Raw genomic sequence first — 27158 nt, forward strand, 5'->3', positions numbered from 1 at the left:
TGGTGGCAGGCACTTGTAGTCCCAACTACTTGGGAGGCTGCACTAGGAGAATCCCTTGAACCTCAGTGGCAGAGGTTGCAGTGAGCAGAGATGGCGCCACTGCACTCTAGCCGAGGTGACAGAGGGAGACTCAGTCTCAAAAAAAAAATAAAATAAAATAAGAAGAAGAACCTATTTTTCCCCGGAACTCACGTATTATTATTTAACACCAGGCTATATCCTTACCTGTGAAGATGACGATACTCAGGCCACATCTATAAAATGGGCTTTGTTTCAACATCTCAATAGTAACTCAAGTGTGCCTAAAGCCGGTCACCAAGATCCTGACTTTCCGAGTCAGGATCCTGAGGAAGGACATGTAGGCCTCCAAGTACTGGAGACAACGTTCCTGTGCAGACAGTCACCAACAACCCATCTCCCCCAGAAGCTGGTGCGAGACCAACCCAACCTTCCCCGCTCAGACGCTGCGCCCACCCCGCCCGACTTCTCTGTAGCCCAAACACAAAGGCAGCTCGCTCACCCGCAGGACTTCCGCGGTGATGATAAACTCTGTCTGTTTGCCCTCTGCAGACCTGGGATTTGGCCTCGGTGTTCCCAGTCCCAACAGATTCTTAAACTTCTCCTTCAGGCCCGAATCTTTGCTTGTGGGCTTGGCCATGGTGGGCCAGAACGCACCAGGAAACCCCTCTGAGAAAACAGAATAAGCATGGGGACATGCGAGCAACAGCTCTGCCCACCTTCCCCACTGCGGACCTCCAGCCGTCAGGACGCTGGGTCTCTGGGGGGCATAACCTCTCCTCCCACTGCCCCTGGGAGAACTCAGGCACCTAGGAAAGCCTGGGAGATACCAGGCCTGGTCTAGGGGGCTCTCTGCTCAGACGCTGCCGCCCACCCCGCCCGACTCAGTGCACGGGTTAGGACGGCCGCCGCGAGGTCCAGGGAGCCCCGACGTTTGCCACGTCTCCTCTCCCCATGTGGAGGAGGAGCTGTCAAGGAACCGCCTGCAGCAGAGACCCGCTGGCACCCGCCATGACTTCAAACCAAGGGATGCTCGGAGCTCCGGGATCCGGATGCAGTGGGCGCGGGTGAGGCCCGGGACCCGGACACTGCAGGGTCCGCCTCTCCAGGCCGCTGCCCTGCTGCCCTGTGGGAACCGGGCCACAGTGTGGCCCAGGCCACTCACCCCACGCCGCGCCACCGCGAGCCGGGTAGTCCCGACGCGGAGAAAGGCGCACCCCCTCGGTCGCGGACGCCGCCGGAAGCGCGACTTGCGCTTCCGCCAGCGGCACCGCACGGAGAACCCCCGCGAAGTTTGCTGGGAGTTGTAGTTCTGGTCCGCCCGCTGGAGGAAAGGCCGGAGAGCTTAAAGTCACTTGACGGGGCCGCGGGGGCCGCCGGGATGTGTAGTCCGCAGGAGTTCGGCATGAATGCCTGGAGCGGGAGGATGCTGACCCGGAGCCGGAGCCGGAGCCGGGGACCCGGGGCTGGGCCGCGGAGGTGTCGGGAGGAGCCCGAGCCTCTCCGGAAGGGAGAGGCTGCAGCAGGTAGCACCGCACCCTGGCCGGAGCAAGGGAGGAGGCGGGATAGGGGCTGCAGGCTGGAGTCCCCGGCCGCCTCCTACGGCTCCTAGCTGCGCGGACAGGAGCTGTAGACCCTGCATTCGCGAACGATTCCTTGACTCCACGTGCGACCCTGCGCTCCCATCTTGCGCTCTTTTCCCAAAAGTCGCGGTCCACAGGGGCTGGGTGGCGGGCACTCCGCTCGGCTGCCCACTTTTGCCCCGGGCAAGAAAACGCTTCCCTTCCCACCAGCCTGCCCCGGACTCTTCACTCCAGGCGCCGTGGGCCCCAGCCCCGCCCTCCTGCAGTGAACTTGCTTCTCTTAGAGAGGCTGGGTGCCAAGGACACACCCAGCCAGCAGCCTGCTCCCTCAGCTCGAGGGTGCCTCAGAGGGAAAACAGGAAAGGGCATGGCACTCGTTATATTTATCCTGCAGCCGTTAAGGACATGTTGAGGGCCAAGCATGGCGGTGAGCAGAGAGGGACATGGACAGGGCCCCTGCACTAGTCCCGCCGGGACTTCCGCAGAATTGGCCAGAGGGGGATTCCCATAGGCACCCAGGGGCCCCAGGCATGGCAGGGATCGCTACAGCTGGGAGCAGGCAGGCGGTGATGCCAGCCAGGGCGACAGGAGCTTTGATGCCAGGATAGAGTTTGGACTTTATTATGGCAGCAAAGGGAAGTCAATTAGGATATTTTATTTGTTTTGAGACACTCGTGTTCTGTCACCGAGACTGGAGTGCAGTGGCGTGATCTCAGCTTGCTGCAACTTCTGCCTCCGGGTTCAAGCTGTTCTCCTGCCTCAGCCTCCCAAGTAGCTGAGACCATAGGCACCCGCCACCAAACCCGGCTAAGTTTTGTGCTTTTAGTAGAGATAGGGTTTCACCATGTTGGCCAGGCTGGTCTCAAACTCCTGATCTCAAGGATCCACCTGCCTGAGCCTCCCAAAGTGCTGGGATTACAGGCGTGAGCCACCACGCCCAGCCAGCCAAGAGTTTTTAAAAGGCAGTGACCCAACCTGATCTGGGTGTTACCAAGTTGTCTCTGGTGCAGTATAGAGGCACCATGGTAGAGTCCTCGTGGGACCTGGACCTTGTCAGGGTCGCTGGCATAAGGAGGGCTCACCTACCCCAGACTGCAGAGGGCAGAGCACCCCAAGCATATTAGATGATGGACAGTTGTGGCATGAATGAGTGAGCTAGCAGGTGGGATGGCACCCCTACCTACCTTCACCTGTGGCTCCACCAAAGGGACTGGGTGGTACTTTTTGCAGAAAGAAGGAAAAGCCACAGCCCCATGAAGCATCAGCGGAAAGCACAGAGACTGTGTGTGGCCTATGAGGGCTCAGACAGTGAGAAAGGTGAGGGGGCTGAGCCCCTCAAGGTGCCAGTCTGGGAGCCCCAGAACTGGCAGCAACAGCTGGCCAACATTCGTGCAATGAGGAGCAAAAAGGACGCACCCGTGGACCATCTGGGGGCTGAGCACTGCTATGACTCCAGTGCCCCCCCAAAGGTAGGTAGGGGCCTCATCTGCCCAAGTGACCCACCCTCCCCAGCAAGATACTTGTTTACCCTCTACCCGGTGGCTCTTGGCTTGCAAGAACCTTAGACCAAGCTGAGTTCTAACCCCTATTCCCTATTTTAGAGACAAACAAACTGAGCCCTCACTGCTATCCGCTGAGGCTTCACAGGGTTTTGATTACGAAGCAATCATAACAGTAGCGGCCAATAGCTATTCAGTAGTGATGGGTCAGATACAATTCTTTTTTTTTTTTTTTTTGAGACGGAGTTTCATTCTTGTTACCCAGGCTGGAGTGCAATGGTGTGATCTCTGCTCACTGCAACCTCCGCCTCCTGAGTTCAAGCAATTCTCCTGCCTCAGCCTCCCGAGTAGCTGGGACTATAGGCACACACCACCATGCCCAGCTAATTTTTTGTATTTTTAGTAGAGACGGGGTTTCACCATGTTGACCAGGATGGTCTCGATCTCTTGGCCTCATGATCCACCCGCCTCGGCCTCCCAAAGTGCTGGGATTACAGGCGTGAGCCACCGCGCCCAGCATATTCTTTTTTTTAATGAGACCGAGTTTTGCTCATCACCCAGGCTGGAGTGCAATGGCACAATCTCAGCTCACTGCAACCTCCACCTCCCGGTCTCAAGCCATTCTCCTGCCTCAGCCTCCTGAGTAGCTGGGATTACAGGCATGCTCCACGACACCCAGCTAATTTCTGTATTTTTTGTAGAGACGGGGTTTCACCATGTTGGCCAGGCTGGTCTGAAACGCCTGACCTCAGGTGATCCGTCTGTCTTGCCCTCCCAAAGCGCTGGGATTACATGTGTGAGGCACCGCGCCCGGCCCACGTATGATTCTAAGCACTGAGATGATTCGTTTAAGCTTCATATTGATCTAGGGAGGCAGGTACTGTTACCGTCCTGGTGTTGCGGGTATCCCGACACACCCAAACTAGACCTGGGCGTGAGGGGAGCCTGGCCCAGGGAATCACTCAGGACCCACCACCACCCTGGTCCCTGTCGCTGCACAAGCAGGTGCGAAGGTACCAGGTGCTGCTGTCACTGATGCTCTCCAGCCAGACCAAAGACCAGGTGACGGCGGGTGCCATGCAGCGGCTGCGGGCGCAGGGCCTGACGGTAGACAGCATCCTGCAGACAGATGACGCCACGCTGGGCAAGCTCATCTACCCCGTCGGTTTCTGGAGGGTGAGCCCTGCCTGTAGCAACCGGGGCTGAGGTGGCACTGGCCTGAGAGAGACCTCAGAAGGCTGAGGGGGGCTGTGGTGGTGAAGGAGGAAAGGGTCAGACATCTCTGGCCGCGGGGTCCCCTGGAGCCCCCATCCCAGGCCATGGGGCCGTGACGCCTGGCGCCCAGTCCCAGCAGCTCCTTGGCCGTCCTGTTTGCATCCACCCTTCCTTCCTCTGCCTCCCCGCCTGCCCACCCTTCCTCACCTCCCAGGCTGCCTGCCCACCCCCTTTCCCTTTGTTGACTGCAAGCCTCCCCAGTGTGTCACCCCCTCCTGTCCAGAGCCCCCCACCCTCCAGGAGCCCCGGGGAGGCTGTTCCCCCACCCCGCCGAGCACTGGAAGGTTGTGGGCGGATCTGTTGAAAGCAGCTTGGTGGGTGGGGCGGCTTCCCCTTGGCACCCGCGTGGGCCGCAGTTTGTCAGATGGGTTTTAAATAGCCCTCTCCACTTGGGTACAGGATGGGAACCACCCGGCAGTCCTAGCAGCTGCTGGGGAAGCCCCAGCTCCAGCCCTCCTTCCTGAAGGCCCAGGTGCAGCCAAGACCCACTCCTGGGAGCAGCTGGCCTGCCTGGCCTGGCCTGGGTGCTGGCAGGGCACTCACAGGCGGGGGGAGCCTGAGCCAGACCCTACACATGTGTCATTGGCCTACACGAGTGGGAGGAGGGGGTCAGGCCTGCCTTGGGCCTCCCTGCTGCCCTCCACTCATTCCTGCCTCCTGGGGGGTAGGGTGTGAGCAGGTACCTTGCACACGTCCTGGGCAGGTGACAGGTAGCTCTGGCCACCTGTGGGTCTCCTAGGGGCTGCATCCTACCAGGTCGGGCTATGCCCCTGCCTCTAAGATTGAACTCACGCCATCTTTCAGAGCAAGGTGAAGTACATCAAGCAGACCAGCGCCATCCTGCAGCAGTGCTACGGCGGGGACATCCCAGCCTCCGTGGCTGAGCTGGTGGCACTGCCTGGCGTCGGGCCCAAGATGGCACACCTGGCTATGGCTGTGGCCTGGGGCATCGTGTCGGGCATTGGTGAGTGTCGCACCCCCCCAGGGGGCGGGGCTAGCTCTAGCTGGCTGCTCTTGGGATTTCCCACATTCTGGTGACCTGTATTTCCACCTCCAGCGTCCTTATTCTCCACTCAGCCCATAAGGTCAGAAAGGTGCTCGCACAGCTGAGCCAGACCAGCCCCACTCAGAGGCAGGTGCTGGGGCAGGAGGTCATGGGGGCTGAAGGCCTGCATATGTGGGGCTCTCAGGGAGGCCCCAGGCTAGACTCCCCACCTGTGCTGTATTCGGGAGCGATGTGGAACGTGGAACTCCCCCCCTTGGGGGGTGGAAACACTGATGGTTGTGCAGGGAGCTGCTGGGGGCCTGGCCTGGGCCCAGGACCTCTAGGAAGGCCCCTGAGGTCATCCTTCCACTGAGAGCTGCAGGGCAAGGTTGGGTGAGCCAGGCCAAAAGAAGGAAGTGCGTTCCCAGCAGAAGGAACAGCATCTGCAAAGCCAGGAGGCGGGAGAGAGGGCCAGGAGCAGGAAGTTCTGGAATGAGATGAAGGCTGGGTGGGGAGGTGAGGGCTGAGGAGGGAAGACGGAGTATCACCTCGGCATGTGTGGTGGGGAGGAAGGCATTGGGGGGAAGCGGGGAGGATTGAGAGGGAGGTGCTGGGGGCATGGGGCAGGTAGGGTGGGGAGGGAGCCCACCCTGAATCCTTTTCCCAGGTCCTGGTGTCTCATCCTGGCACCTGAGGCTTCTTGGTGGTGAGGTGAAGACAGACCCTTGGGTTTGGGGTGGGGCTGCCTCCTCCTGAGCTTTGCCCAGAGATTTTGGGGCTCCTAAGGCCACATGCAGCCAGATCCAGCCAGTCTAGAAACCAGGGCTTGGCCCTGCCCTCTAGGTGTCCCCATCTGAAGCCGTTTTGGGACTCCTGAAGGGGACCTTCCAGCACTGCCTGGCGGCAAAAGGGCCACCGGGGGCTGAGGGCCTTGGTTCTGAGCAGGGGGCCATCTGATGAGGCGAAAGAGCCAGAGCCAGGCCAGGTGCGCCTGGGCAGGGCTTCCTCCCACCCAGACTCCCAGCGCCACCACCTGCCAGCCTCTCAACAGATACTTGAGCTTATCTGGGTGGCTGTCCTCAGCTGCCCGTGTCCCTGGAGTGCTGCATTGTGGTTGGGCACGGCTGTGGGGGAAGGTCCCTGCCCAAAGCTGGGCAGGGAACAGGCTTTGGGATCAGCGGGCACAGGAGTCGGAATACCTCCCTCTCTGGGTGTCCGTGGGCCTGACCACCTGCCAGAAGAGCCCAGGGCTTCCTCCTAGGGGTTCCCAGAAAGAGAAACACTCTCAGTTAAAACATCAGAGTTGGCTGAGTATGAGGGCTCAAGCCTGTAATCCCAGCGATTTGGGAGGCCAAGGTGGGTGGATCACCTGAGGTCAGGAGTTCAAGACCAGCCTGGCCAACATGGTGAAACCCCATCTCTACTAAAAATACAAAAATTAGCCAGGCATGGTAGCCCATGCCTGTAATTTCAGCTACTGGGAAGGCAGAAACAGGAGAATAGCTTGAACCCAGGCAGTGGAGGTTGCAGTGAGCCAAGGTTAGGCCATTGCACTCCAGCCTGGGCAACAGAGCAAGACTCCATCTCAAAAAAAAAAAACGAAGAGAAAAAGAGGCCAGATTGCACCATGGCACTCCATCCTGGAGGACATCTCAAAAAGAGGCCAAAGCCATCCAGTGCTGGCTCATCCCAGCTCTGCGCCTCCTCGCTGGGTGACTTTGGGCAAGGCACTCGGCTTCTCTACGCTCTGGCCACAAAGTGGCAAAGGATTCCTCACTCACCGTCCAGCTATGCAGGAGGCTCACGTAACGTGACGTGGCCCAACTCAGCCTTGGGTCTCCTAAGGAGCATGGCCACTTCCATGAGAGAGGAGGAAACTCAGGCTCAGAGCCCCAGGGGTGGGACCCCTCAGCCTTGGGGGTCTCCCCACAACCTCAGACACCTTTTTCCAGGCAGGTGACGGCAGAGCAAAGGAGCCAGTGCAGGGCTCGGTCTTCTCTTTGGCAAACACTGAAGGAGGAGGCCCGGCTAGGGCTGCAGCTGGCTGGGGCGACCGGGTGGGAGAAGGGAGCCCTGATGAGCAGGCCTCTGGGGTGGCCAGCTGAGGGGAACGGGGGCCAGAACCCAGGGGGACAGCAGCTGCCATTGGCCGGGCCATGCTCCCACTCTGTCCCTGACCACTGCAGTGGCAGGTGCTGGCTCCTGCAGCCAGTGACCTCATGCCAGCCCACTGGGAAGAGCTGTTGCCACCCAGCCTGGTGCCCAGAGCTGGTGTTTCTGCTGGGTGGGACCTCAGACCACAAGTGATGGACAGAGGAAAGCCTGGCTGGGCCCTTCCTGGGTCGGGGCCTTGTTCCTGGGGAAGCTGAGTGCTGACAGGTGCTTCAGAGTCCAGATCCTGCTGGGCCTCGGTCTTGGCATCTGTGGGACCTCATGAGGATTTGCTGAGCCGCCAGTCTCTCAGGCAGGGTCTGGCCCCCAGCAAGCGCTTCTTGTCCGAGTGAGCTGTCGCTGTTGTGGGAAACAGAGCTCGAAGCAGAGCCGAGTCACCACCCCTAAGCCCTGCCCAGAGCAGAGACCCTACCACCCGCACACCCATCTTGCACCAGGGTTGGTGGAAATGGGTCAGCCCAAAGCAGAGCCCCCACCAAGGCTGGCTCAGGTGATGGGAGGGAGGCCTGCACCACACGAGGGCTCAGCCCCTGCCCCAGCACCTCGGGGGCAGCGGAGATGGTCACGTGTAGGCTTGCAGGGCCATGGGGGTGGTGGCAGATTTGCCTCTGGGCAGGGAGGGGCATGGGCTGGGCTGGTGGAGTGTGCCCGTTCACCCGCTTGGCCTCTTAGCAGCAGTGGACACGCACGTGCACAGAATCGCCAACCGGCTGAGATGGACCAAGAAGGCAACCAAGTCCCCAGAGGAGACTCGCACCGCTCTAGAGGAGTGGCTGCCCAGGTATGGCATGTGGGGGGCTTCCCGGGGGAGGGCTCACCCCACCCTCCCTCTGTCAGCACTGACCCAGCCCCCTCCCCCACAGGGAGCTGTGGCACGAGATCAACGGACTCCTGGTGGGCTTTGGCCAGCAGACCTGTCTCCCTGTGCACCCTCGCTGCCAGGGCTGCCTCAACCAAGCCCTGTGCCCGGCCGCCCAGGGTCTCTGAGGGCTGTGTGGCTTTGGCCAAGGTGCCACTGTGGCCACCGCCTGTGAAGTGCCTTTGTGCAGGAAGCCACACCTGTTGGATAAAGCTTTGGGGTGTTTGCAGGTGGCGTCTGGCTGATGTCTGGCCCTGAAGGGCCGGGGGCCTGGGAATCGTGTACAGGCGTGTGTGCGTGCACACCCGTGCTTTCGTGTCTGGAGCAGGGCTGCCTGGGAGGCCGGCTGGGGACGTGACAATCTTTGCTATGTACTCAGGGATGGGGAGGGAGGAAGTGGAAGGAGCCAGCTGCAGCCGGCTGCTGGAAGTCTGCTAGGGAAGCAGCCCCTGGGCAGCTGGCTTGGGACCCTGGCCCCTCATTATCCATCACCGGCCCCCTAGCTTCCCAGCCTGGACACTGCCAGTGCCTGAACTTGCATGCCCACAAAGCCCAGCCTCTGCCAGGGTCCCACCTCCCTCTTTACAGAGCTCCCCCGCCTTGATAGAGACACTGGGGACCCAGGCAGGAAGCCACAGGGTACAAGGCTAGAGGTCACGGAGTGAACTGGACAAAGGGCCATGTGGGTGTTGTGTGGGGCCAGATGGCTTCGCAGGGAAGGTGAAGGTGGGAGGCTGAGTCCACCAAATAGAGAGGTGGGTACGGCCCAGGATGGACCATGCGGCGCGGGTCCCATGGGGGCCGGTGGGGGACAGCAGCAGGGCAGGGAGCAGATGGATGCAGGGCAGGGGCTCAGGAACGAGACTCAGTTTCCAGCTGCTGAGACTCGGGGAAGGGGCTCCCTGGAACTGCCTCATCCCTCCACTCCTCTCACCCCGCAAGGAGGAGGCTCAGAAAAGACAGAGGCATGTCGGTCCCAGTTAGGGCCTGTTTATTCTGAGGGCGCGCATGCGCTATGGCTTACGAGGCAACAGTGGTGCCAGTCGATCAGTCAGTTCAGGGGTGTGGGCCCAGAAGGGAAGAGCAGTCAACAGGATGTCCACGGGGGAGCCCGCCAGGCAGGGCTGAGCCAGAGGCCTGAAGTCCTTCCTGGGTGCCGCACTCACACACCTACATTCCCCAGGCCTGGGAGCTGCCGTGCAGAATGAGGGGCCCGTAGAGAGGCCGTCCTCTGAGGGGACATGGGGCCTCCATCCTTGGGCCCCTCGGAGAGCCCAGGCCCTGCACTCCAGATCCCCAGCAAGGCAGAGGCGTACAGGGTAGCTGGGTGGGGAGCAGGGCCTGGCCTAGGGACCCCCACACCAGGGCGGGTAGCTCCTATGGCCACATCCAGCCTCCCTGGCCTTACCCCAAGGTCCCCACAAATAGGCTGGGGGCCCCAGCTCAGCCACCAGAAGTCTCAGGGACTCCCGCTCAGGACAGCCACTGCTGAGGCCGGCAGGGGTAGGGGGTGGGGGGCCGGGGAGGAAATGGTTTGCAGAGAAAGGTTTTATTGCAATTATTTAGAGGGCGTCCCAAGGGGGAGGGGAGGGGGGCGCTCTGGTATTAAATGGAAACATGTGGAGCTGGAGATCTTCTTGGAAAAAAAGCAAAAACACAAATTCCTTTCAGTCAGCAGGCCCAGCAGAGCGGCAAAGGCCCTCACCCTGCGGCCACCGCGTGCATGCTCTCGCTTGCTCTCTCTCTCTGTCTGTCTCTCTCTCTCTCTCTCTCTCTCTCTCTCTCGCTCTGTCTGTCTCCCTCTCTCTCTCTGCCCCTCTCTCTGTCTCTCTTACATCTCTGGGTCTCTCTCCCCCTATCTTGCTGCCACAGGACCCCAATACCTAGCAGGCAAGGGCAGGATGGGGGCTCACGGGGGCTGGGGCTGATTTCTGGGCAGTGGCAACTGCCAGTCCACTGAGGCTTGGGAAGCTCGGGGCGGGCTGAGGCCCAAGGTCCGTGCAGGAGGGGTCCCAGGGCCCCGAGACAGGCAGGGAGGGGCTCAGAAGTTGCTGAAGATCTCTCGCTTCCGGTTCCAGTCCATCTGTGGCGCACGCTTGTTGACTCTTGTGGCTCGGGCCTTCTCCTTGGCCTCGGCCGCTGTGGGGCTCAGGTGGAGGCCACTCTCCTGGAAGGGGTCTCGCTTCCAAGCACTGCCATCCTGGGGTGGGCATGGTGGGTGGGGTGCCTGCAGTGAGCCCTAGTCCCACACCCCAGATGGTAGCCCCTCCCAGGGACCAACCACCAGAGGCCGCCTGCTGGGGCTGAGGCAGTGGGCTCTCAAGGGCATCCTGGAGGCACAGACCCCTCTGCCTGGCTGATACCTCCACAGATACCCACCCCGAGGTCTCTGGCACCGAGTGTGAGCTCAGGAGTGGTGGAGAAGGACATCCATACCTCAGCGTCCTTGTCTGAACCAGGCAGGTCACTCCGGGAAGAGCACGCAGAGCCACCATTGAGCTGGGAAAGCAAGGACAGGTTGTGGCTTCAGGGCTCCCGCCCAGGGAGCCGCTGGTTCACAGACAGACGCAGTGCCTGCACACGCACACACACGTACACATGCACACGCCCCACAGCTGTGTGTGCTCCTCCACTCGGCTGTGGCCTCGGGCCTCAGGTGCACTCCAGCTGCGGCGGGGCAGGCACTGGGAACCCGTGCCTGGCAGTAACAGACGGGTGTCCTGGCCAGCTCATGGTGCAGAGGGAGTGGGCACAGGAACAGCCAGCATGCCCGATGCCTGCGGTGAGGCCACCGCCAGCTCCCTTAGGAGGCAGAGACTGGACAGCTTACCAACTCCTTACCAGGTGCTGCCCAGGAGGGGAGGAAAGGCAGCGGCCCCAACCCCAGGTGCCCCATGTAGCTTAGGTGTGGCACTGACCCAGGACTAGATCCACAGGGCCATTAAAGACAGGTGACAGGGCCAGAATTGGGTGTCACTACCACACCTCCTCAAGGACAGGGATCTCCAGGGAGAAGGGGGCCTCTGTCGGCCTGAGTACCCCAGAGGCACCGTGTCTCATGGCACCCCATCCACTCACCTGGGCAGGGCTGGTCCCGTTGGTGATGGGTGTTGGCAGAGGACCTGTGGGTGGTGACAGCGTGTCAGTGGCTGCTCGGCCACCACACTGTGCCCGCCCTGTTCCCCGGGCCGTGGCCCACCTTCCACATGCTCCTCGGTGGGGGTGACCCGAAGCCGTTTGAAGTGTTCGTCTGTCTCTGGGTCCACCACCAGCAGCCGGGCCTCATCCTCCCGGGCCTTGATGCTGGCCACGACCTCGGAATGGCGCAGCCCCTCCACATTCTGCCCATTCACCTGCCACCACCAGCACATGTCAGCCCCGAAGTGGACCCAGACAGCCCCCCACACTACGTGGCCAGGTGTGGCATCAAATATTCATCACAAGCACCGCCCGCCAAGGCAGCAGGAAGCACGCCAGCTCAGGTTCCCGGCATCTCCTTCCTCCCTGCAGGGACCGAGGGGCCCGATGTGGACGGGCATGGGGTACCCAGCACCCTGCAGTCCCGGTGGGCCGGTACCTCAATGAGCCGGTCCTGGGCGCGGAGGCCAGAGTGAGCAGCAGGGGAGCCCGGGTCCACAGAGCGGATGTACTGGCCGGGCCGGGACTTGTCACTGTGCAGGTTGAACCCATAGCCCTGAGGTCCCTTTCGCAGGTGGCAGAGCCGAGGGCGAAGCTCCCTCAGGGGCCCACTGACATCCTGCAGGCCCGAGAAACAGGATCAGTCTCTTGGCTCCAGCCTCCTGCCCTGAGAGGTTACTCTCAGGTGGAGCTGCCCCTGCCCAAATTCAGTACCATGCCCCCCCACAGGCAGGCCCAGGTCTCGGGGGCAAAGGCTCTGGGTGTCCAGGCTGCCTGTGACGGAGCTCTAGCTGTGGGAACTTTCGCAAAGCCTATTTCTAAACCCAGGAGCCTCCCCGATGGGCCCAGCAGCTTTCCCAGGTTGCTGAGAGAATTCTCTGGGCTCAAGGCCAGTGCGGTGCACAGGCGGGGTGGGAGGAAGTGCCAGGTGGGACGAACTGTCACCATCGGCCTCCTAGGTGGCTGTCCCCAAGGGCCCTGCCTGTGTGTCCCCCTGCCCCAGGCTCGCCTCCAGAGCGTGGGTGAGGCGCTCCTAGGCCAGCAGTTTTGTTTTGTCTCCAGAGTCCTCCGTGGCTAGCTGCGGTGGCGGCTCTGTTTGCTTTCACATTCCGGGAAAATGAGCCGCCCCACCCCCATGGGCCCAGCAAGCAGGGGCTGGGGCCGGAGCTTAGAGTGGACAGGGCACAGAGCGCCTACTGATCCCCTGAGGGACCACGATACCATCCCAGGGCCCTGCCCCATGTTACCTCTGGCATCCTGCAGTGGGGCTCTGGGCCAGGGGACCGTGCAGGCAGGGGCCAGGCCCAGTGATCCCCCCAACCAGGGGCTGGGCCGGGGCAGGCAAGGTGGCAGTGGCCAGCGGCTGCCTGTGCTCAGATAAACATGGCGGTGGCTGGAGCAGGCGGGCGACAGCTCAGGTTTCCAGGGAGTGCCAGGCTTGAGGGTGTGTGCAGGGGAGAGTGTGCGGGCAGGGTGGGGGGCCGCCCGGGCCCATCCCTCACCTCCTACCACCCTGTGTGTTCCTGAGGGATCTGAGGCCAAGCCAGGGCCAGGCTAGCACGGCGGGAAGGGCACTCAGACCTCAGGAAGGCAGGTCTCCGGGCCTCACATACCCCTGACCCCTCCAGCCACCCACCTTCAGGCTCACTCCAAACCCCAGTGGACTGGGAACAGCCATGCTAGTGGCGGGGGGGGTCAGGTGCCGCCCCACCAAGGGCGCACAGGGGTCCTTCCCCGAAAGGCCAGTGCCCCGTACCCTCGGCTCAAGCCCTGCCCCTGGTCTGGAACACCCTCCTCCTGTCCTGCCTGCCAGACACCTCTTGTGGAGCCTCCTGCCCACCTGAAGCCTTTCTGCATGGCTGCCACCCAGCCCATCACACCAGGAACTCCAGGGACAAGGCTGGGGCTCCTCAGTCCCCAGGGGGCTCAGCTGGGCTACATGGGTTGGAGGGTACAAGACCCCCAAAATCTTCAGGGCCCCACCACACAAACCCGCCCTTCCTCCAGACACACCTGGTAGCACAGGCGTGGGGCTTTAAGGCTGACCCTGACACCTGCCCACGGAGGTGCCCCTCAGGGATGCATCAGAGCTCAGCCCCCAAGGCTGGCCTGACACAGAGGGAAGGTGTGGGGACAGGAGCGCAATTTGGGAGGGGAGGTGGGAGCGTGACACGGGCCAGGCTGCAGACACACGTCACAGGGTCACAGACACGAGACACCCAAATACACCTGGGAATACGCATAGCCACCCACACATGTGACTGGCCCCGCAGTGCTGGCCCCGCAGCCCTTCCCACACCTGCACAGAGGACTGCCGGGCAGGCTTTCTCAAGGCACCAGACAGGAAGCAGGATCTGGTGGGGCATCTGGGGCCCTGAGGCCAGGCCAAAGCCCCCTCCATGTTCTCGGAGTCATTCTGGCCACCCCTCTGTGTCTTTAACTCTACAAGGCAAGAAGTTCTGCCTGTCATCGAGCCTAAACCCTCCTCATTGTCAGTAGGGTCCTGCGATGCCAGGCATGGCACTAAACCCTCAGGTAGAGGGGCTGCAAGGTAGTGGCCGGGGTGGGCTGCTGGCAGCACATGGGGCAGGGCGGGGGGGCCCAGAATGTGGAGGAGTTTGGGCGGGGCTCATAGCTCACATTCCTCCCTCCTCACTGCCCTGGCTCAGCACACACTTCCTGCTGCCTCCCGCCAGGCCCTCTGGCTCCCATGGGCTCCAGGCTCCCTCCCGGCCAGCGGCCAGCATAAAGCCGGGCCATCCCTGGTCCTCCAGCCATGCCTGTGTCCAGACAAAGAGGCTGGCATGGGGGTACCCTGGGACCCCCCCCAGATGGTGACGCACCAGCCCTGGCAGAAAAAGGCCTCCATTGTTGCTCAGACGCCGGCCTGCTTACATCAAGGTCCCAGAGTCCCCTCCTCCCACCCTGGGAGGCTGAGCGGCTGCTGGTTCCTCTGAGCCCTCCCTGCCTCCCACCCCACCTGACCTGTACCATTCCCTGGGATGGGGTCCGTGGAGGGGCTCCTGGAGCCCGAGCAGGTGGCGTGGCACTCCCAGAGCGTGCCATGACAGCAGGACAGTGGCAGCGGGTGTCCAGCCAGGGTGGCCTGAGCTCTCTGGCCGACCCAGGCTCCCACCCGACTTATCTACCTCCCTCAGAGGCCCTGGCTCCCCAGGGATGGGTGGGACATGGGGGCTGAGTCACTTTGGGGAGCAGGGTGATGACTGAGCCCACTCCCCCCAAAGGCTCCAGTCCGGCGCCCCCCACCCAGCTGGGTTTCCGTCCCAAGAAAGGAAGGAAGGAAGCTGCTAGAAGGCCCTGCCCTGCCCCAGGACCCAGGGCTGGGGGGACAGGGAGGAGTCCCGGCCCCAGAACACAGGACAGCGCTGCTGAGCTTCGAGAGGAATAAGAACCAGGGGAGCCTGGAAGCCCCCACAGGGATCATGTCGCCCCACACAGCCGCCTCCTGCAGAACTGTTGCCCCAACTCGCTCTCAGCCACTGTCACCCTTCACCTGCTCTTCGCCCCCAAAGCCCTCCAGATGGGGGCGGGACATGGGCTGGGAGCAGGGGATGGAGGGCCCGGGTCTGCCACCACCTCCAGAGCCTGGCACTGCTGACCGCCCTGTCTGTTTGGGGGCTGTCCCCTGTCACCACGAGGATCAGCTGCACTGCAGCTGTGACCATCCTGGTGTGGTCCAGGCCTGAGTCATCACTAACTAGGCTCTCACGGCCCCAAAAGGAGGGTCAACCACATCAGTTCCTCCCCTGCCCACCTCCCTATACCCAGCCAGGACAGAGGACACAGGGAACCACCCTTAGCTCCCAGAGGGCACCCACGGGTGGGCCCTCTCCATCCTGCACCAAAGCCAAACTACACACAGTCCTCCCCAGGGCTCTGCCTCTCTGCCACCAACACCCCCACTGGAGCCATCCGCACAGGGTCAGCTCTGCCCTCCCGGGCTCCCTGACCATCGCGGGCTTGCCGTGTACCCAGGCTGAGGAGGGCGGGATCTGAGCCTGCTCTTTGGAGGTCAGATGAGGCCCAGCTCTTCCTGCTCATGCTGGGAGCTCAGGTAAAGAAACCTCAGGTCTCGGGCCAGGCACAGTGGCTCACACCTGTCATCCCAGCACTTTGGGAGGCCGAGGTGGGCGGATCGCTTGAGCCCAAGAGTTCAAGACCAGCCTGGCCAACATGGCGAAACATTGTCTCTACTAAAAACAGAAAAGTTATCCAGGTGTGGTGGCGCATGCCTGTAATCCCAGCTACCTGGGGGGCTGAGGCAGGAGAATCACTTGAACCCAGATGTAGGAGATTGCAGTGAGCCAAGGGGAAAAAAAAAAAGAAACCTCAGGTCTCAATGACAGAAGAGAGAGGGGGAGAGCTTGTTCCTTGGGTGCCCCTGACCTCCTGGAGCCCCTGTCTTCAGCCAGACTCATGCACAGAGGGACCTGCCACTCAGGCCACCCTTTGTTCCTCTAAAAATACGCCCAGAGGAAGCCCCTCCTAGGGCTTCCTGCAGCCCCCAGAGCCTGAAATAGCAAAGGGGGAAGGTCCCACCCAAGGCAAGGTGCCTCAGCTACCACACCCTCCAGATAAAGTCCGAGGGCCGGATTTTTCCACAGGAAGGTGACCGGTGCATTTGTGTCCAAATCAATGGAAAAATGCCTGGGGTGGAGGGGGAGCTTCCTCCTGGGGGAAGGAGGGTGCCTGGGAAAGAGGGAGGCCCCAACCCTCAGCCTGGAGCCAGGGGCCTGGGCCAGCCAGCCCCCCTGTAAGGCCAGCCCCCACCAACCCACCCGGGGCTGGGCATCTTGGCCCCGAGCACTGCCATAGTCTGCCCTCAAGCCCCAGGAACCGAAACAGGTCCCACAGGACCTATGGCCAGGCCTGTGCCCAGGCTCGGCTCCCCACAGGGAATGCCGTCTCCCTGCGAAGATAGCCCCCGGGGCTCAGCTCCAGGCGCAGCTAGCTCCAGGCGAAATGTTTGGGAAAGGGAAAAAGTCAACGTGCAGATCCCCTGCTCCCCCAGAAACTCCAGATCCCACACCTCCGACCCAGGCCCAGGTTCTCAAAGTGGGGCCTGGGAAACCCGTGGATTCAATTCCCTGAAGGGATTTCTTTGAGAGCATGTCAGGATGTCCAGGAAGGCAGGACAGACAGCTTCAGGCTGTGCCTACTGGCCCCCAGGCCTACCAGGCTGCCCCTTCCAGCGGCCACCTAGCCAGAGGTGGAGCAGGCCGAGCCTCAACTTTTCTGGGTCTCCTCGCTGGGAGCAGGTGCAGGGGAAGGAGGAAGTGCTGCCCAGCAGGGCTCCAGAAGGAACAACAGACAGGATCCGTGGGCCTCCCTTATATCTAGGGGGAGGGTGGGCTCACCCTGGAGCCTCCTGGACCCCTTCCTCAAGGCGCTGCCTGCAGAGGTGGCCGGCCCCCTCTCAGGCCTTCCCAGCATGCAGAAGCCACGGACGACTCCCAACACAGACACAGAGCTGGGCACACAGAGACCTGGAATGCCTCTTCCCAGGGTTCCTCGAGCCAACAGGCTGGGGGTTGGGGAGGCGGTGGCTTGTCAGAGTGACCCCTCCATAGTGCAGTGGCTCCGGAGCATCCCGGAGAAGAGGAACGGATCAGGATGCTCTGACTCCTCCCAGTTTAGAACACAGGCTGAGGATGGAAAGAGTGGCCCCCAGTAGCCAACAAGATGGTGTCTGGGGCAGAAAAGGAGCCCCAAAAGGCAGAAGAGACCAAGATTCTGGAGGGGACCAGAGGCAAGATTGTCGTCGAGAGAGGCTCTGGGAGAGGCTAGGGCGGTCCCTGTGGCCCAGCCCACCATACCTTCTTGCTGGCATCAGAGCTGCGGCCGCCCACGTGTGCCCAGTCTGGCTTTGGCTCCCAGGGGTCGTGGGCGGGCGGGAGCCCTCGCTGGGCCATCTCCTCAGTGCAGGTCAGCTGCCGCCGGCGCAGCTCCTCATCCGTCTCCTGGTCCACCACCAGTAGCCGGGTCTGCCCCTCCACAGCCTTGATCCTTTGCACCACCTGGGACAAATGGGTGGTAGGAGTGGGTCAGAGGCCTGCACTCCGGTCCGCACACGGGCAGTGCCACCGCTCTGGGCTGGCCTGGGCATGCGGACAGGCAGCTGGTCTGCATGGGTGGGTGGCTGCACCAAGAGGCCTGCCAGCCCCGCCCCCCACCCCCAGACTCCAGCGGCTCCCTCCCTCTGCCTCTGGGCTCTGGACACTAAAGCCCAGGCTGCCAGGGCTTCAGGGTCCTCCCAGGGCCTTGCTCTTAGCCCTGGGTCTTCTCCAGAGGGGTCAGGAAGGGGCTGCAGGGTACGGCAGCTGGGGAGTCCTGTCCGGAAGTGACAAAGATGGTGCCCAGCTGAGCTTCAGCTTTTCCGTCTTCTCGTGCATGCGTATGCGTGCATCCGTTTCAAAGATTGTATTTCCCTCCGCGTTCGAGGAAGACGAGGGTCTTCCTGGGCCCCAGTTTGGGTGTATCTATGCCCATTCCTGTCACTCTCTGCCACACAGTGCGGGAGTCTAAACCCCTGACCCCAAGCCTTGCATCTGCCTGCAGACCATGACCATGAGCCCATTCCCGTGGGACCTGCGGAGATGGAAGAGCTGGGCTCCTGGCTCAAGGACCCACACATAGCCCGGGAAGCAGGCAGGACTGAGCTGCAGCCGTCGAGGGGGAGGGGCAGGTGCACCTGTGGACAGCTGTGGCATGGCTGTCGGCGTGTGCGTGCAGGTGCCTGTGAAGTATCTGGACCACACAGGGGGCCAGCATGCACCCTCAGAGAGAAAGCAGTGCCCACTGGGCCGTGGGGAGGAGGAGGGGCAGCCCCACTTCCACCTGCTGCCTGTGGGAGGGTAGACAGGGCTCCCTACCAGCTGCCGGGCTCAGCAGGGGTGGTGAACAGATACGAGGGGCCGAGACAGGCCCATCTTCCCACTGGTCCTCCTCTCTCCCCATGAAGAGTGAGGCAAAAGGAACCCAGGGCCCAGCTGTTTCTTGACTATGTGTCCCAGACCAGTCACCCCAAATCACCAGCATCACTTTCTTCTCCTGTCCCATGAGGCTGTAACTGCCCCTCTTGCCCTCCTGGGGCAGAGGGGAGGCTCCGCCATGACCTGTGTGTCCAGTCCTTGAGACCAGCACCCCAGGGGCCTTGGATAAGCAGATGTTCCCAGGGAAAAGGTGGCAGTGACTGTCCCCTCACCCTGCCAGCCACACCTTCGGTCCCTCAGGCCCAGGCCCCCAGCCTGATCCCCACCTTCTTCAGCAAACAACCTTACACAACAGACACTCTGGATGGGAGGCAGGGGCAAGCTGCAGAGGAATGGACAGGTACTGGGTGAACAGGAGACCAGCTCCAGGCCTAGCCATGAGCCAACCTGCTATCTCTTTTTTTATTTGAGGAGTCTCATTCTGTTCCCGAGTCATCTCAGCTCACTGCAATCTCTGCCTCCTTGGTTCAAGCGATTCTCCTGCCTCAGCCTCCCAAGTAGCTGGGACTATAGGCGTGCACCACCACGTCCGGCTACGTTTTTGTATTTGTAGGAGAGTCAGAGTTTCGCCCTGTTAGCCAGGATGGTCTCCATCTCCTGAAATCATGATCTGCCCGCCTTGAGCTCCCAAAGTGCTGGGATTACAGGTGTGAACCACCTCGCCCGGCCCCAACCTACTAATCTCTAGGATCCAGGACCAGCCATGTAGACAGGATTTGCTGGTGCTGTGAGGGACAGGGGACGTGGAGAACAAAGGGTGTGTGGACACTGGACTCCAACCAGGGTCTGGAGTGAGTCCCTGGCCTGTGGGAGACAGACAGACTCAGGGGTCAGAACCCACAGAGAAAAGGCTCTGTTCGCATTGGCCAGGAGGCAGGAGGCTTCAGCCAATGTCCCGAGCCAAGCTAAGCAGCCTCTTAGGAGGGGCAGTGCCTTTGGAGCTAAGGAATGTGATTGCCACCAATGGCCAACTCCCACCTGTCCCAGACACACCTGGCTGGGACACACAAGAGTATGGACACACAGACTCACCAGCCTGCAGACACACAGTGACAAGCATACAGGCCAGGCATGCAGACACACAGGCTCACAGACACACTCATGTTCACACACAGAGTCCAGCGCTCACACGACCAGGAGTCTAAACCTGTACACACACACACACACGTGTGCAGACCTGGATACACGCACACTCCGGCACACACACAGGTGCAGACACACTGATGCCCTTAGCAGTCCCCTCCTGGGTACACACAGGCAGGCGCGTGCACACATGGCTGACCCCAGAGGGACCTGCACACACACACCCAGCTGTGTTCACACACACACGTGTACACACACACCCAGGCAAAAGCACCCAGGTCTCCACCTTCCTTGAGGGGCCCCAGGCTGCCTGACACCCTCCTTCATGGCACACTGAGGCCAAAAGGCAACCAAACGGCGAAGCCAACGGCCAGGAGCCGCAGTGCGGGCCCCTCCCTGCCAGGATACACCCCCACCCCGTGCAAGGCTGAGCTTCCTGCGCCGGGACTGGGAAGGCGCCGGGCCACTGCCTCCCCGCAACGTCCGCGTCCTCCCCGCGGGACCCCCCTCGGGCCCCGTGCGACCCCCGCCCACCCCAGGGAGAAGTGCTCGTGGAGGCGTGGGCGGACCGGGGCAAGCTCGGGCCCCCACCTGGTGGTGCGTCTCGCTCTCCACGTTGACGCCGTTGACCTCGACCAGGCGGTCCCCAGCGCGCAGCGCGGCGGCCTCGGCGGGGGAACCGGGCTCCACGCGCCGGATGAACTGCCCGCGGCGGCCCTTCTCGCCGTGCAGGTGGAAGCCGTAGCCCTGCTCGCCGCGCACCAGGCGGCACAGACGCGGCCGCAGCGGCTCCGGCGCGGCCATGGCGCCCGCTGCCCACCGGCCGCCCGCAGGCAGGGGTGCAGGGGAGCTCGGGGGCTGCGGCGGCGGCTTCGGCAGCTCCCGCTCGGCTCCCGTCGCCTCGGGCTCCGGCTCGGGCTCCGGCTCGGGCTGCGGCACCGCCCCCGCGCCCGCCCCTTCCCCGCCCCCGCCCCCGCCGTCCGGCCGCCCCCGCCCCCGTCCCAGCCATCCCGGACAGGCCCCTGCCTCTGCGCCCTGACAGTCCAAGGGGGTGCGGGGGGAGGCGGCAGGGCCAGGGGACCCCTCTGTCTCGCCCCTACTCTGGACGGCCGCCCGGGTGCCAGCGCCTCTGCCTTCTATTCCAGGAACATTTACTGGAAACCTACTGTATGCGCAGCACCGAGGCAGGTCTTGAGGTGGGTGACGGGTTGGAAAAAGGGTCTCCAGGCCAAAGGACTCCCCCCACAAAGGGGCCAAAGGGTAAGAACGAGGGCCACGGCCCTCCACCCTCCCCAGGTAGCCCTCCCCGACCCCCTTGCCTGTCTCCTCTAGGCTGTGCCTGATCCGGATCCCTCCTGCAGCCAGAGCTGCCCTGGGACAGGGCAGCGGCTCAGGAGGGCCCAGGAGGCAAAAAGAGGGGTTTAAAAGTGACACGCAGCAGCCCCTTTCTGCACCCTGGGGGCCGGTGACTGGGAGACTCCCTGATCTACCCACCGTGTTTCGGCTATCTGCACCAAGTCCATTCCTGAGCCCTCCCCCCATTATTTCCCTTGGCTGGGCCCCCCTCACTTGTGTCCCAGCCCACCCCAGGCCTGGACTGTGACTTTACAGTCACAGGCTCGGATGAGGGTAGGGGAAGGAGTCTCAAAGGTCTCTGCTACCCGCTCCTGACATGGGATACACTGCACTGAAGTGTCTGAGCTCTGAGTTCTGAGTGGTGGCCACTGTCCACAGGCAGACCCCTGTAGGCCTCCCCTCCCCTGGCCCACAGCCTCCACCTGAAGCAGGAGTGTCCCCCTTCCCCAACAGAACAATCACCATCACAACAAAATCATTTATGGCTGAGTGCATTTACCTGGAACAACCCTAGGGGTCTGGCCACTTTACAGATCTGGAAACTGAGGTCTGAAGAGGGAAGAGACCCACAAAGTTTCCTCAGCTCCATTTGGGCCCAGGGATGTGAGATTCAGAGTCCATGCTCTTCCCCACCCAGCTCTTCCTCAGTCTCCAATGTGGGAAGGCAGCTGAGTCCAGGCACAGCCCCAGCTTGCCCTCCTCCCCAGTCCAGCCAGGCCCCCTACACATACCTGGTTCCCAGGAGTTAGGCACAGCCAGCCCAGGCAATTCCCCATGTGGGCAGGAGAAGCAGGCTTGGTGCAGTCCTCCTCTCCCTCTCCTCTCTCCAGTGCCCTCAGCCTAGGCTCCCCTGCCCCCGCCCAAGCACAGGACCCGCCTCTGGGCAGCCTCCTGGGCCATGCCCCCCTGGGTGCCCACATCCCGGCAGCTGCCCCTAAAAGCCACTTAGGCTGAGGCCCCATGGCTGCTCCCTACCCCCACCCCTGCAATTCCTGGCTGAGGCTGCCTCAGGCTCCCGCCCGGCTGGCCACCTCCATCTGTCTGTCTGCATGTCCAGGGGCTGCCTGTCCGGCCTGTGGCTGGCCTCCCTGGACACAGCCTGGTGCTGCCACCCTTGGAGCCTGTGAGGGTGGCTGTGGGCAGTGTGAGCCACCACGCACCCCACACACCACTGCTGGTGGGGCTTAGGGGGTCATCCCACATCAACCAGGGCCACCCAAAACCTGACAGGCTGTAGCTTCAAGGCCACACCAGAGTCAGGAAGGTGGCTGGATGGGAGCCCCCAGCAGGGTAAGGAGTGGGGGTAAGGGGGCTTGCAGACCTTTCCCCCTAGCTGGGGCAGACTCCTGATCAGCCTCGGGCATACATCAGCCTTCCCTGGCCCAGGACTCAGCTGATTCCTCCTCCCAGTGACTGAAGATGGGATGGGGGGCTGGGAGCAGTGGCTCACACCTGTAATCCCAGCACTTTGGGAGGCTGAGGCAAGTGGATCACCTAAGGTCAAGAGTTCAAGACCAGCCTGGCCAACATGGCAAAACCCCATCTCTACTAAAAAGACAAAAAAATTTAGCCATGGTGGCACACACCTGTAATCCCAGCTACTAGGGAGGTTGAGGCAGAAGAATCACTTGAACCCAGGAGGCAGAGGTTGCAGTGAGTCAAGATGGTGCCACTGGACTCCAGCCTCGGTGACAGCGAGACTCTCAGAAAAACAAACAAACAAAAAAACCCAAGGCTGGTGCGGTGGTTCTTACCCGCAATTCCAGAACTTTGGGAGGCGGAGGCGGGTGGATCACCTGACGTTAGGGGTTCGAGGTCAGCCTGGCAAACATGGTGAAACCCCATCTCTACTAAAAATACAAAAATTAGCCAGGTGGGTTGGTGGGTGCCTGTAATCCCAGCTACTCAGGACACTGAGACATGAGAATCACTTGCACCAGGAGGTGGAGGTTACGGTGAGCCAAGATCATGCTACTGCACTCCAGCCTGGAAGACAGAGTGAGACTCCATCTCAAATAATAAGAATGATTTTTTTTTTTTTTTTTTTGAGACGGAGTTTGGCTCGTTACCCAGGCTGGAGTGCAATGGCGCCATCTCGGCTCACCGCAACCTCCGCCTCCTGGGTTCAGGCAATTCTCCTGCCTCAGCCTCCCGAGTAGCTGGGATTACAGGCACGCGCCACCATGCCCAGCTAATTTTTTGATTTTTAGTAGAGACGGGGTTTCACCATGTTGACCAGGAGGGTCTCGACCTCTTGACCTCGTGATCCACCCGCCTCGGCCTCCCAAAGTGCTGGGATTACAGGCTTGAGCCACCGCGCCCGGCCTAATAATGATTTTTAAAAAGATAGGATAGGGAGCAGTGCGATGGAGGGAAGGGCCACCAGGGATGGGAGGTCACAACCGGGGCCAGGAACCAAGGAAGTATCACTGGACACACTGCCACTACAAAGTAACAAAAGGAGTCCCCAAAGCCAAGAAGGAGCTGAGAAGGGCTGAGGAAGGTAACAGAGTTGCAAAGGGCAGGGCAACAAAGGAAGTGGGCCTGGCAAAGGGGCAGCGGGCAGCGGGCAGCGGGATGAGTTGAGGCAGTCAGAGAGGAACTGGAGGTCACAATTTCAGATGAGGTGCAGAGTCCTTGAGAGGCAACAATGAGTCCGGGGGGCCTGGAGGAACAGGAGAGGAAGGGTGACTCAGCAGCTCTGGGTGGGGGGGGGGGGGGGAATCCTCCCAGGCCTCTTCTCCAGCCAGCCCCCGGAAGCTCTCAGCCCTGCTCCCAGGCTGACCTCAGCCCTCACGGGCGCTGCGCTAGAGCTAGAGGCAGAGGAAGGCGAAGGGAAGAGCCTGGGCAAAGGTGTTTAGGGGCTGTCAGGTGCTTGGAGTTTCAACGAAAGGGCTACGAAGGCTGGGAGCCGTGGCTCACACCTGTAACCCCAGTACTTTGGAGGGTTGAGGCAGGTGGATCACGGGGTCAAGAAGATCGAGACCATCCTGGCTAACACAGTGAAACCCTGTCTGTACTAAAAAATACAAAAAATTAGCTGGGCGTGGTGGTGCGCACCTGTAGTCCCAGCTACTCGGCAGGCTGAGGCAGGAGAATCGCTTGAACCTGGGAGGCAGAGGTTGCCTCCCAGGGCAACCTTGGTTACACTGTGGAGTGTATGACCACCTTCTCACCCAGCACAGAGTCAGAGTGGTGCCAAGATCGCACCACTGCATTTTTTGAGACTCCATCTCAAAAAAAAAAAAAAAAAAAGAAAGAAAAAGAAGAAAAGGACTAGGGAGGTGGGTGGGAGGGAGTAGGGTCAGCACCGAGAGGAGGGTGGACTTTCTTTTGCTAGTTCTGCAGGGTTCATGTGGGGTGACGAGGGCACTGCAGGGCGGCAGCAGCAGCAGGGAAGAAAGTCAAGTCAGGGCAATCGGAGGCTTGGGAGATACCCCCTCCCCACCCAACCCCCTTGTCCCCAGCATGCTACCCAGGCACTAGTCCTGTCCAGCAGAGGGAGAGCAGGTCTCGGCCCTCGCCGCTGCGCTGTGGGTAGGGGGGGTCCACCCGGGTGGGGGCTGCCCCCGAGCTGTGGGTAGGGGGGTCCACCCGGGTGGGGGCTGCCCCCGCGCTGTGGGTAGGGGGGTCCACCCGGGTGGGGGCTGCCCCCGCGCTGTGGGTGGGGGGGTCCACCCGGGTGGGGGCTGCCCCCGCGCTGTGGGTGGGGGGTCCACCCGGGTGGGGGCTGCCCCCCGCGCTGTGGGTGGGGGGGTCCACCCGGGTGGGGGCTGCCCCCGCGCTGTGGGTGGGGGGTCCACCCGGGTGGGGGCTGCCCCCCGCGCTGTGGGTGGGGGGGGTCCACCCGGGTGGGGGCTGCCCCTGCGCTGTGGGTGGGGGGTCCACCCGGGTGGGGGCTGCCCCTGCGCTGTGGGTGGGGGGTCCACCCGGGTGGGGGGCTGCCCCTGCGCTCCTGTTGCCGCAGGACCTTTCTTCCCGGCCTTGAACCCGCATCTCTCCAGCAAGGCCCCAGCGATCTCAGGGAGCCCGAGCCTGGGTCTGGACGTGGGCTATGTGGTGTGGCCGTGGTCTGGGGCCCTGTCTGGGGGTAGGGCCGCTATTCCGACGCCCCGGTAATGGCCCAGAGCTGCTCAGGCAGGCGTGGCTTCCTAATGGAATGGACATTAATGGCCCCTCAAGCATAACCGGACCGCGCCTAGGGCCTCTCCCTTCAGACTGCACCGCGCCTCTCTTTAGATTCCGAAACTGGAGCAGGAGGGACGAGCGCGACAGGAGAAGGTGACCAACTGAGACCCAGACGCGAGAGGGAGAGAGAAGCGGGGCTGCGACGACCCAAGAGAGAGGAGGTGGAGGAAACCACAGCCTGGGACGGGGAGGCCCCGCCCACCCACTGTGGTCCCGCCCACTGCGGCTTTAGCCCCGCCCATTGCTGGGCGTGGGTCGGTGGGGGGCTGCCTCCCGGAACCACGGCCACGCAGCGCCATCTGGCAGGAACTGCTGGCATTGCATTGTCCTGAGGAATTGCCCCAGGTCCCCCGCCCCTCTGACTTCCTTTCGATCCGGTCCTGCGGGGTGGGAACTGGAGTGAGGCTGGCGCCCTAGGGCTGGGGCGCTGCAGACGAATAAGGTGTGGAGTGGGGGAGGCAGAGGAGCCTGTAGTCGGTTTTGCCTCCTTATCTTGGACCTGACGAGCACCAGGGAACATCGCTGAAACCCCACAAAAACAGCGCTTTGAGCATCTTGGCCTGTGCAACGAGAGGCGAGAGCTGAAGCAGCCTCAGGAAGGACATTTAACCCAGCCTGTGGTCCTGGAATCCTTCTTCAGGGAGGGAGCTCCCATGCTGTCCTGGAACCTGCAGTCAGGAGCAGGTGGTGCGGACGAGGAGGGGGTAGTGGGAGGGGTGGGGACAGCAGACAGGGCTCACCCTGCCAGAACACCAGTATTGTCTCATAGGCAGTGAGGAGCCCTTGAGACGTGGTGTGGGGGGTGACAAGGTCAGGACATCCATGTTCTTAGAGGTCAGGTTTGGTGAGGAACAGGGGCAGGAGTGGGAAGGAATGAGCTCGCAGCAAGGAGAATGGGTTACCCTGTGGGGTGTGTGACCACCTTTTCACCCAGCACAGAGCCTGAAGGAGGGCTAGATGGAACCAATGGATACATAAGAATTGGCTGGTGCGCCGGGTGCTGTGGCTCACGCCTGTAATCTCAGCACTTTAGGAGGCCAAGATGGGCGGATTACCTGAGGTCAGGAGTTCAAGACCAGCCTGGCCAACACTCTGAAACCCTATCTCTACTAAAAAAAAACCACAAAAATTAGCTAGGCATGGTGTCATGTGCCTGTGGTCCCAGCTACTCAGGAGGCTGAGACGGAAGAATTGCTTGAATCCACGAGGGAGAGGTTGCAGTGAGCCGAAATTGCGCCACTGCACTCCAGCCTGGGTAACAAAAGTGAAACTCTGTCTCAAAAAAAAAAAAAAATTTGGGAGAAGGACACACCTCAGAGATGGAAAGGCCCTACCAGTGAGTGGGCAGGGCTTCCAAAGCAGGGGTGGGGAGCTAGTTCCATGGGGCATCCTGAAGCCAGGCCCAGGACCACCCCTCCCTTAGTCTTTGCTGGGAGAACCCAGCCAGATGGCCATGGGAGGCCTCCAAGGGTGGGCTGCATCAGGGCAAGTGACCTCGGTGGTTTGGAGTCCAGGACAGTCCTTGGAGTCCCAAGCCAGATTACAGAGGGTTGAAAAGGGAGTGGGAGGGAGGAGGGGCCCAGATCCTTGGGAGGGTAGGTGGAGGGGGCAAGGGTGGAGGGAGGCCCTCGCTGTTCAAAATGGCAGGGCACGTTTATGTGGGGGGCTGGAGCCAGTGACCAAAAGTGCATGCAGAGGGTGACAAGATGTAGAGGAGCTCCTGAGGAAGCAAGGGGGCTCAGGTGGAGGGGCCACTCCTCCATAGCAGGGGAGCATGGCCCACAAGAAGGGAACCAGGGGGTCTTAATCCTCTGCGGAAGACTTTGGCTGAGGGAGGGAGGGAGGGGGTGCCGGGAGATCCCGGTTTGAAATGAATGCCGAGTGCCTGGCGCTTCCCCTGGTCGGCGAGGGAGGGGCCACTGACATTTGCCAGGGCGTGGGCGAGCCTGTCTGGTCCCTGAGCTAGACGGCAAAGTACACAGGCAGACG

At 61.8% G+C, this 27158-nt stretch overlaps 3 protein-coding genes across 46 annotated transcripts in view; 1 reads left to right on the forward strand and 2 right to left on the reverse strand.

Moving 5' to 3' along the window:
- Positions 1-1263, reverse strand: part of TSC2 (TSC complex subunit 2) — a 36977-nt gene extending 35714 nt beyond the window's left edge. For 27 of the 38 annotated variants that reach the window (XM_078344343.1, XM_078344336.1, XM_078344342.1 and 24 more), the window contains exons 1-2: positions 1184-1263; positions 521-687 (exon numbers count right to left, since the gene is read on the reverse strand). In XM_078344343.1, coding sequence (XP_078200469.1) covers positions 521-658 — 138 coding nt within the window. In that variant the 5' untranslated portion in view covers positions 659-687; positions 1184-1263. Of the gene's footprint in view, positions 1-520; positions 688-827 lie in introns of all 38 variants that reach the window. The other 11 variants (XM_078344345.1, XM_078344344.1, XM_078344326.1 and 8 more) reach the window with 1 other exon arrangement.
- Positions 1264-1393: 130 nt separating this feature from the next.
- Positions 1394-8624, forward strand: NTHL1 (nth like DNA glycosylase 1). 4 transcript variants are annotated; one of them, XM_035266617.3, is made up of 6 exons: positions 1394-1544; positions 2832-3070; positions 4103-4276; positions 5180-5339; positions 8205-8313; positions 8396-8624. In XM_035266617.3, the coding sequence occupies exons 1-6, from the start codon at positions 1400-1402 to the stop codon at positions 8517-8519; spliced, it is 951 nt and encodes a 316-aa protein (XP_035122508.1). In that variant the 5' UTR covers positions 1394-1399; the 3' UTR covers positions 8520-8624. The 4 variants fall into 4 exon arrangements, with proteins under 4 accessions (XP_035122508.1, XP_035122509.1, XP_035122510.1 ...); XM_035266618.3 differs by having other exon boundaries at positions 8208-8313; XM_035266619.3 differs by having other exon boundaries at positions 4106-4276.
- Positions 8625-9365: 741 nt separating this feature from the next.
- NHERF2 (NHERF family PDZ scaffold protein 2) lies at positions 9366-21812 on the reverse strand. Of its 4 annotated transcripts, none has more exons than XM_054242454.2 (7): positions 21713-21812; positions 17367-17567; positions 11969-12148; positions 11591-11744; positions 11470-11513; positions 10828-10890; positions 9366-10591 (listed from the first exon to the last, which is right to left on the reverse strand). In XM_054242454.2, the coding sequence occupies exons 1-7, from the start codon at positions 21755-21757 to the stop codon at positions 10433-10435; spliced, it is 846 nt and encodes a 281-aa protein (XP_054098429.2). In that variant the 5' UTR covers positions 21758-21812; the 3' UTR covers positions 9366-10432. The 4 variants fall into 4 exon arrangements, with proteins under 4 accessions (XP_054098429.2, XP_009007207.4, XP_035122496.3 ...); XM_009008959.5 differs by lacking the exon at positions 21713-21812 and adding an exon at positions 20217-20547; XM_035266605.3 differs by lacking the exons at positions 17367-17567; positions 21713-21812 and adding an exon at positions 14521-14646.
- Positions 21813-27158: the final 5346 nt, after the last annotated feature.

Source organism: Callithrix jacchus, chromosome 12 (assembly GCF_049354715.1).
Source record: "Callithrix jacchus isolate 240 chromosome 12, calJac240_pri, whole genome shotgun sequence".
Classification (NCBI taxonomy): Eukaryota; Metazoa; Chordata; class Mammalia; order Primates; family Cebidae; genus Callithrix; species Callithrix jacchus.

Bases quoted from the DNA above. Each gene is read 5' to 3' on its own strand.
- NTHL1 (XM_035266617.3), top strand. From the start codon at position 1,400: ATGTGTAGTCCGCAGGAGTTCGGCATGAATGCCTGGAGCGGGAGGATG. The intron at 4,277-5,179 runs GTGAGCCCTGCC...GCCATCTTTCAG, and splicing joins ACCCCGTCGGTTTCTGGAGG to AGCAAGGTGAAGTACATCAA. The intron at 5,340-8,204 runs GTGAGTGTCGCA...TTGGCCTCTTAG, and splicing joins GGGCATCGTGTCGGGCATTG to CAGCAGTGGACACGCACGTG.
- NHERF2 (XM_009008959.5), bottom strand. From the start codon at position 20,429: ATGGCCGCGCCGGAGCCGCTGCGGCCGCGTCTGTGCCGCCTGGTGCGC. The intron at 17,568-20,216 runs GTGGGGGCCCGA...CATTTGTCCCAG, and splicing joins AGAGCGAGACGCACCACCAG to GTGGTGCAAAGGATCAAGGC. The intron at 12,149-17,366 runs GTATGGTGGGCT...TCGGGCCTGCAG, and splicing joins GCTCTGATGCCAGCAAGAAG to GATGTCAGTGGGCCCCTGAG.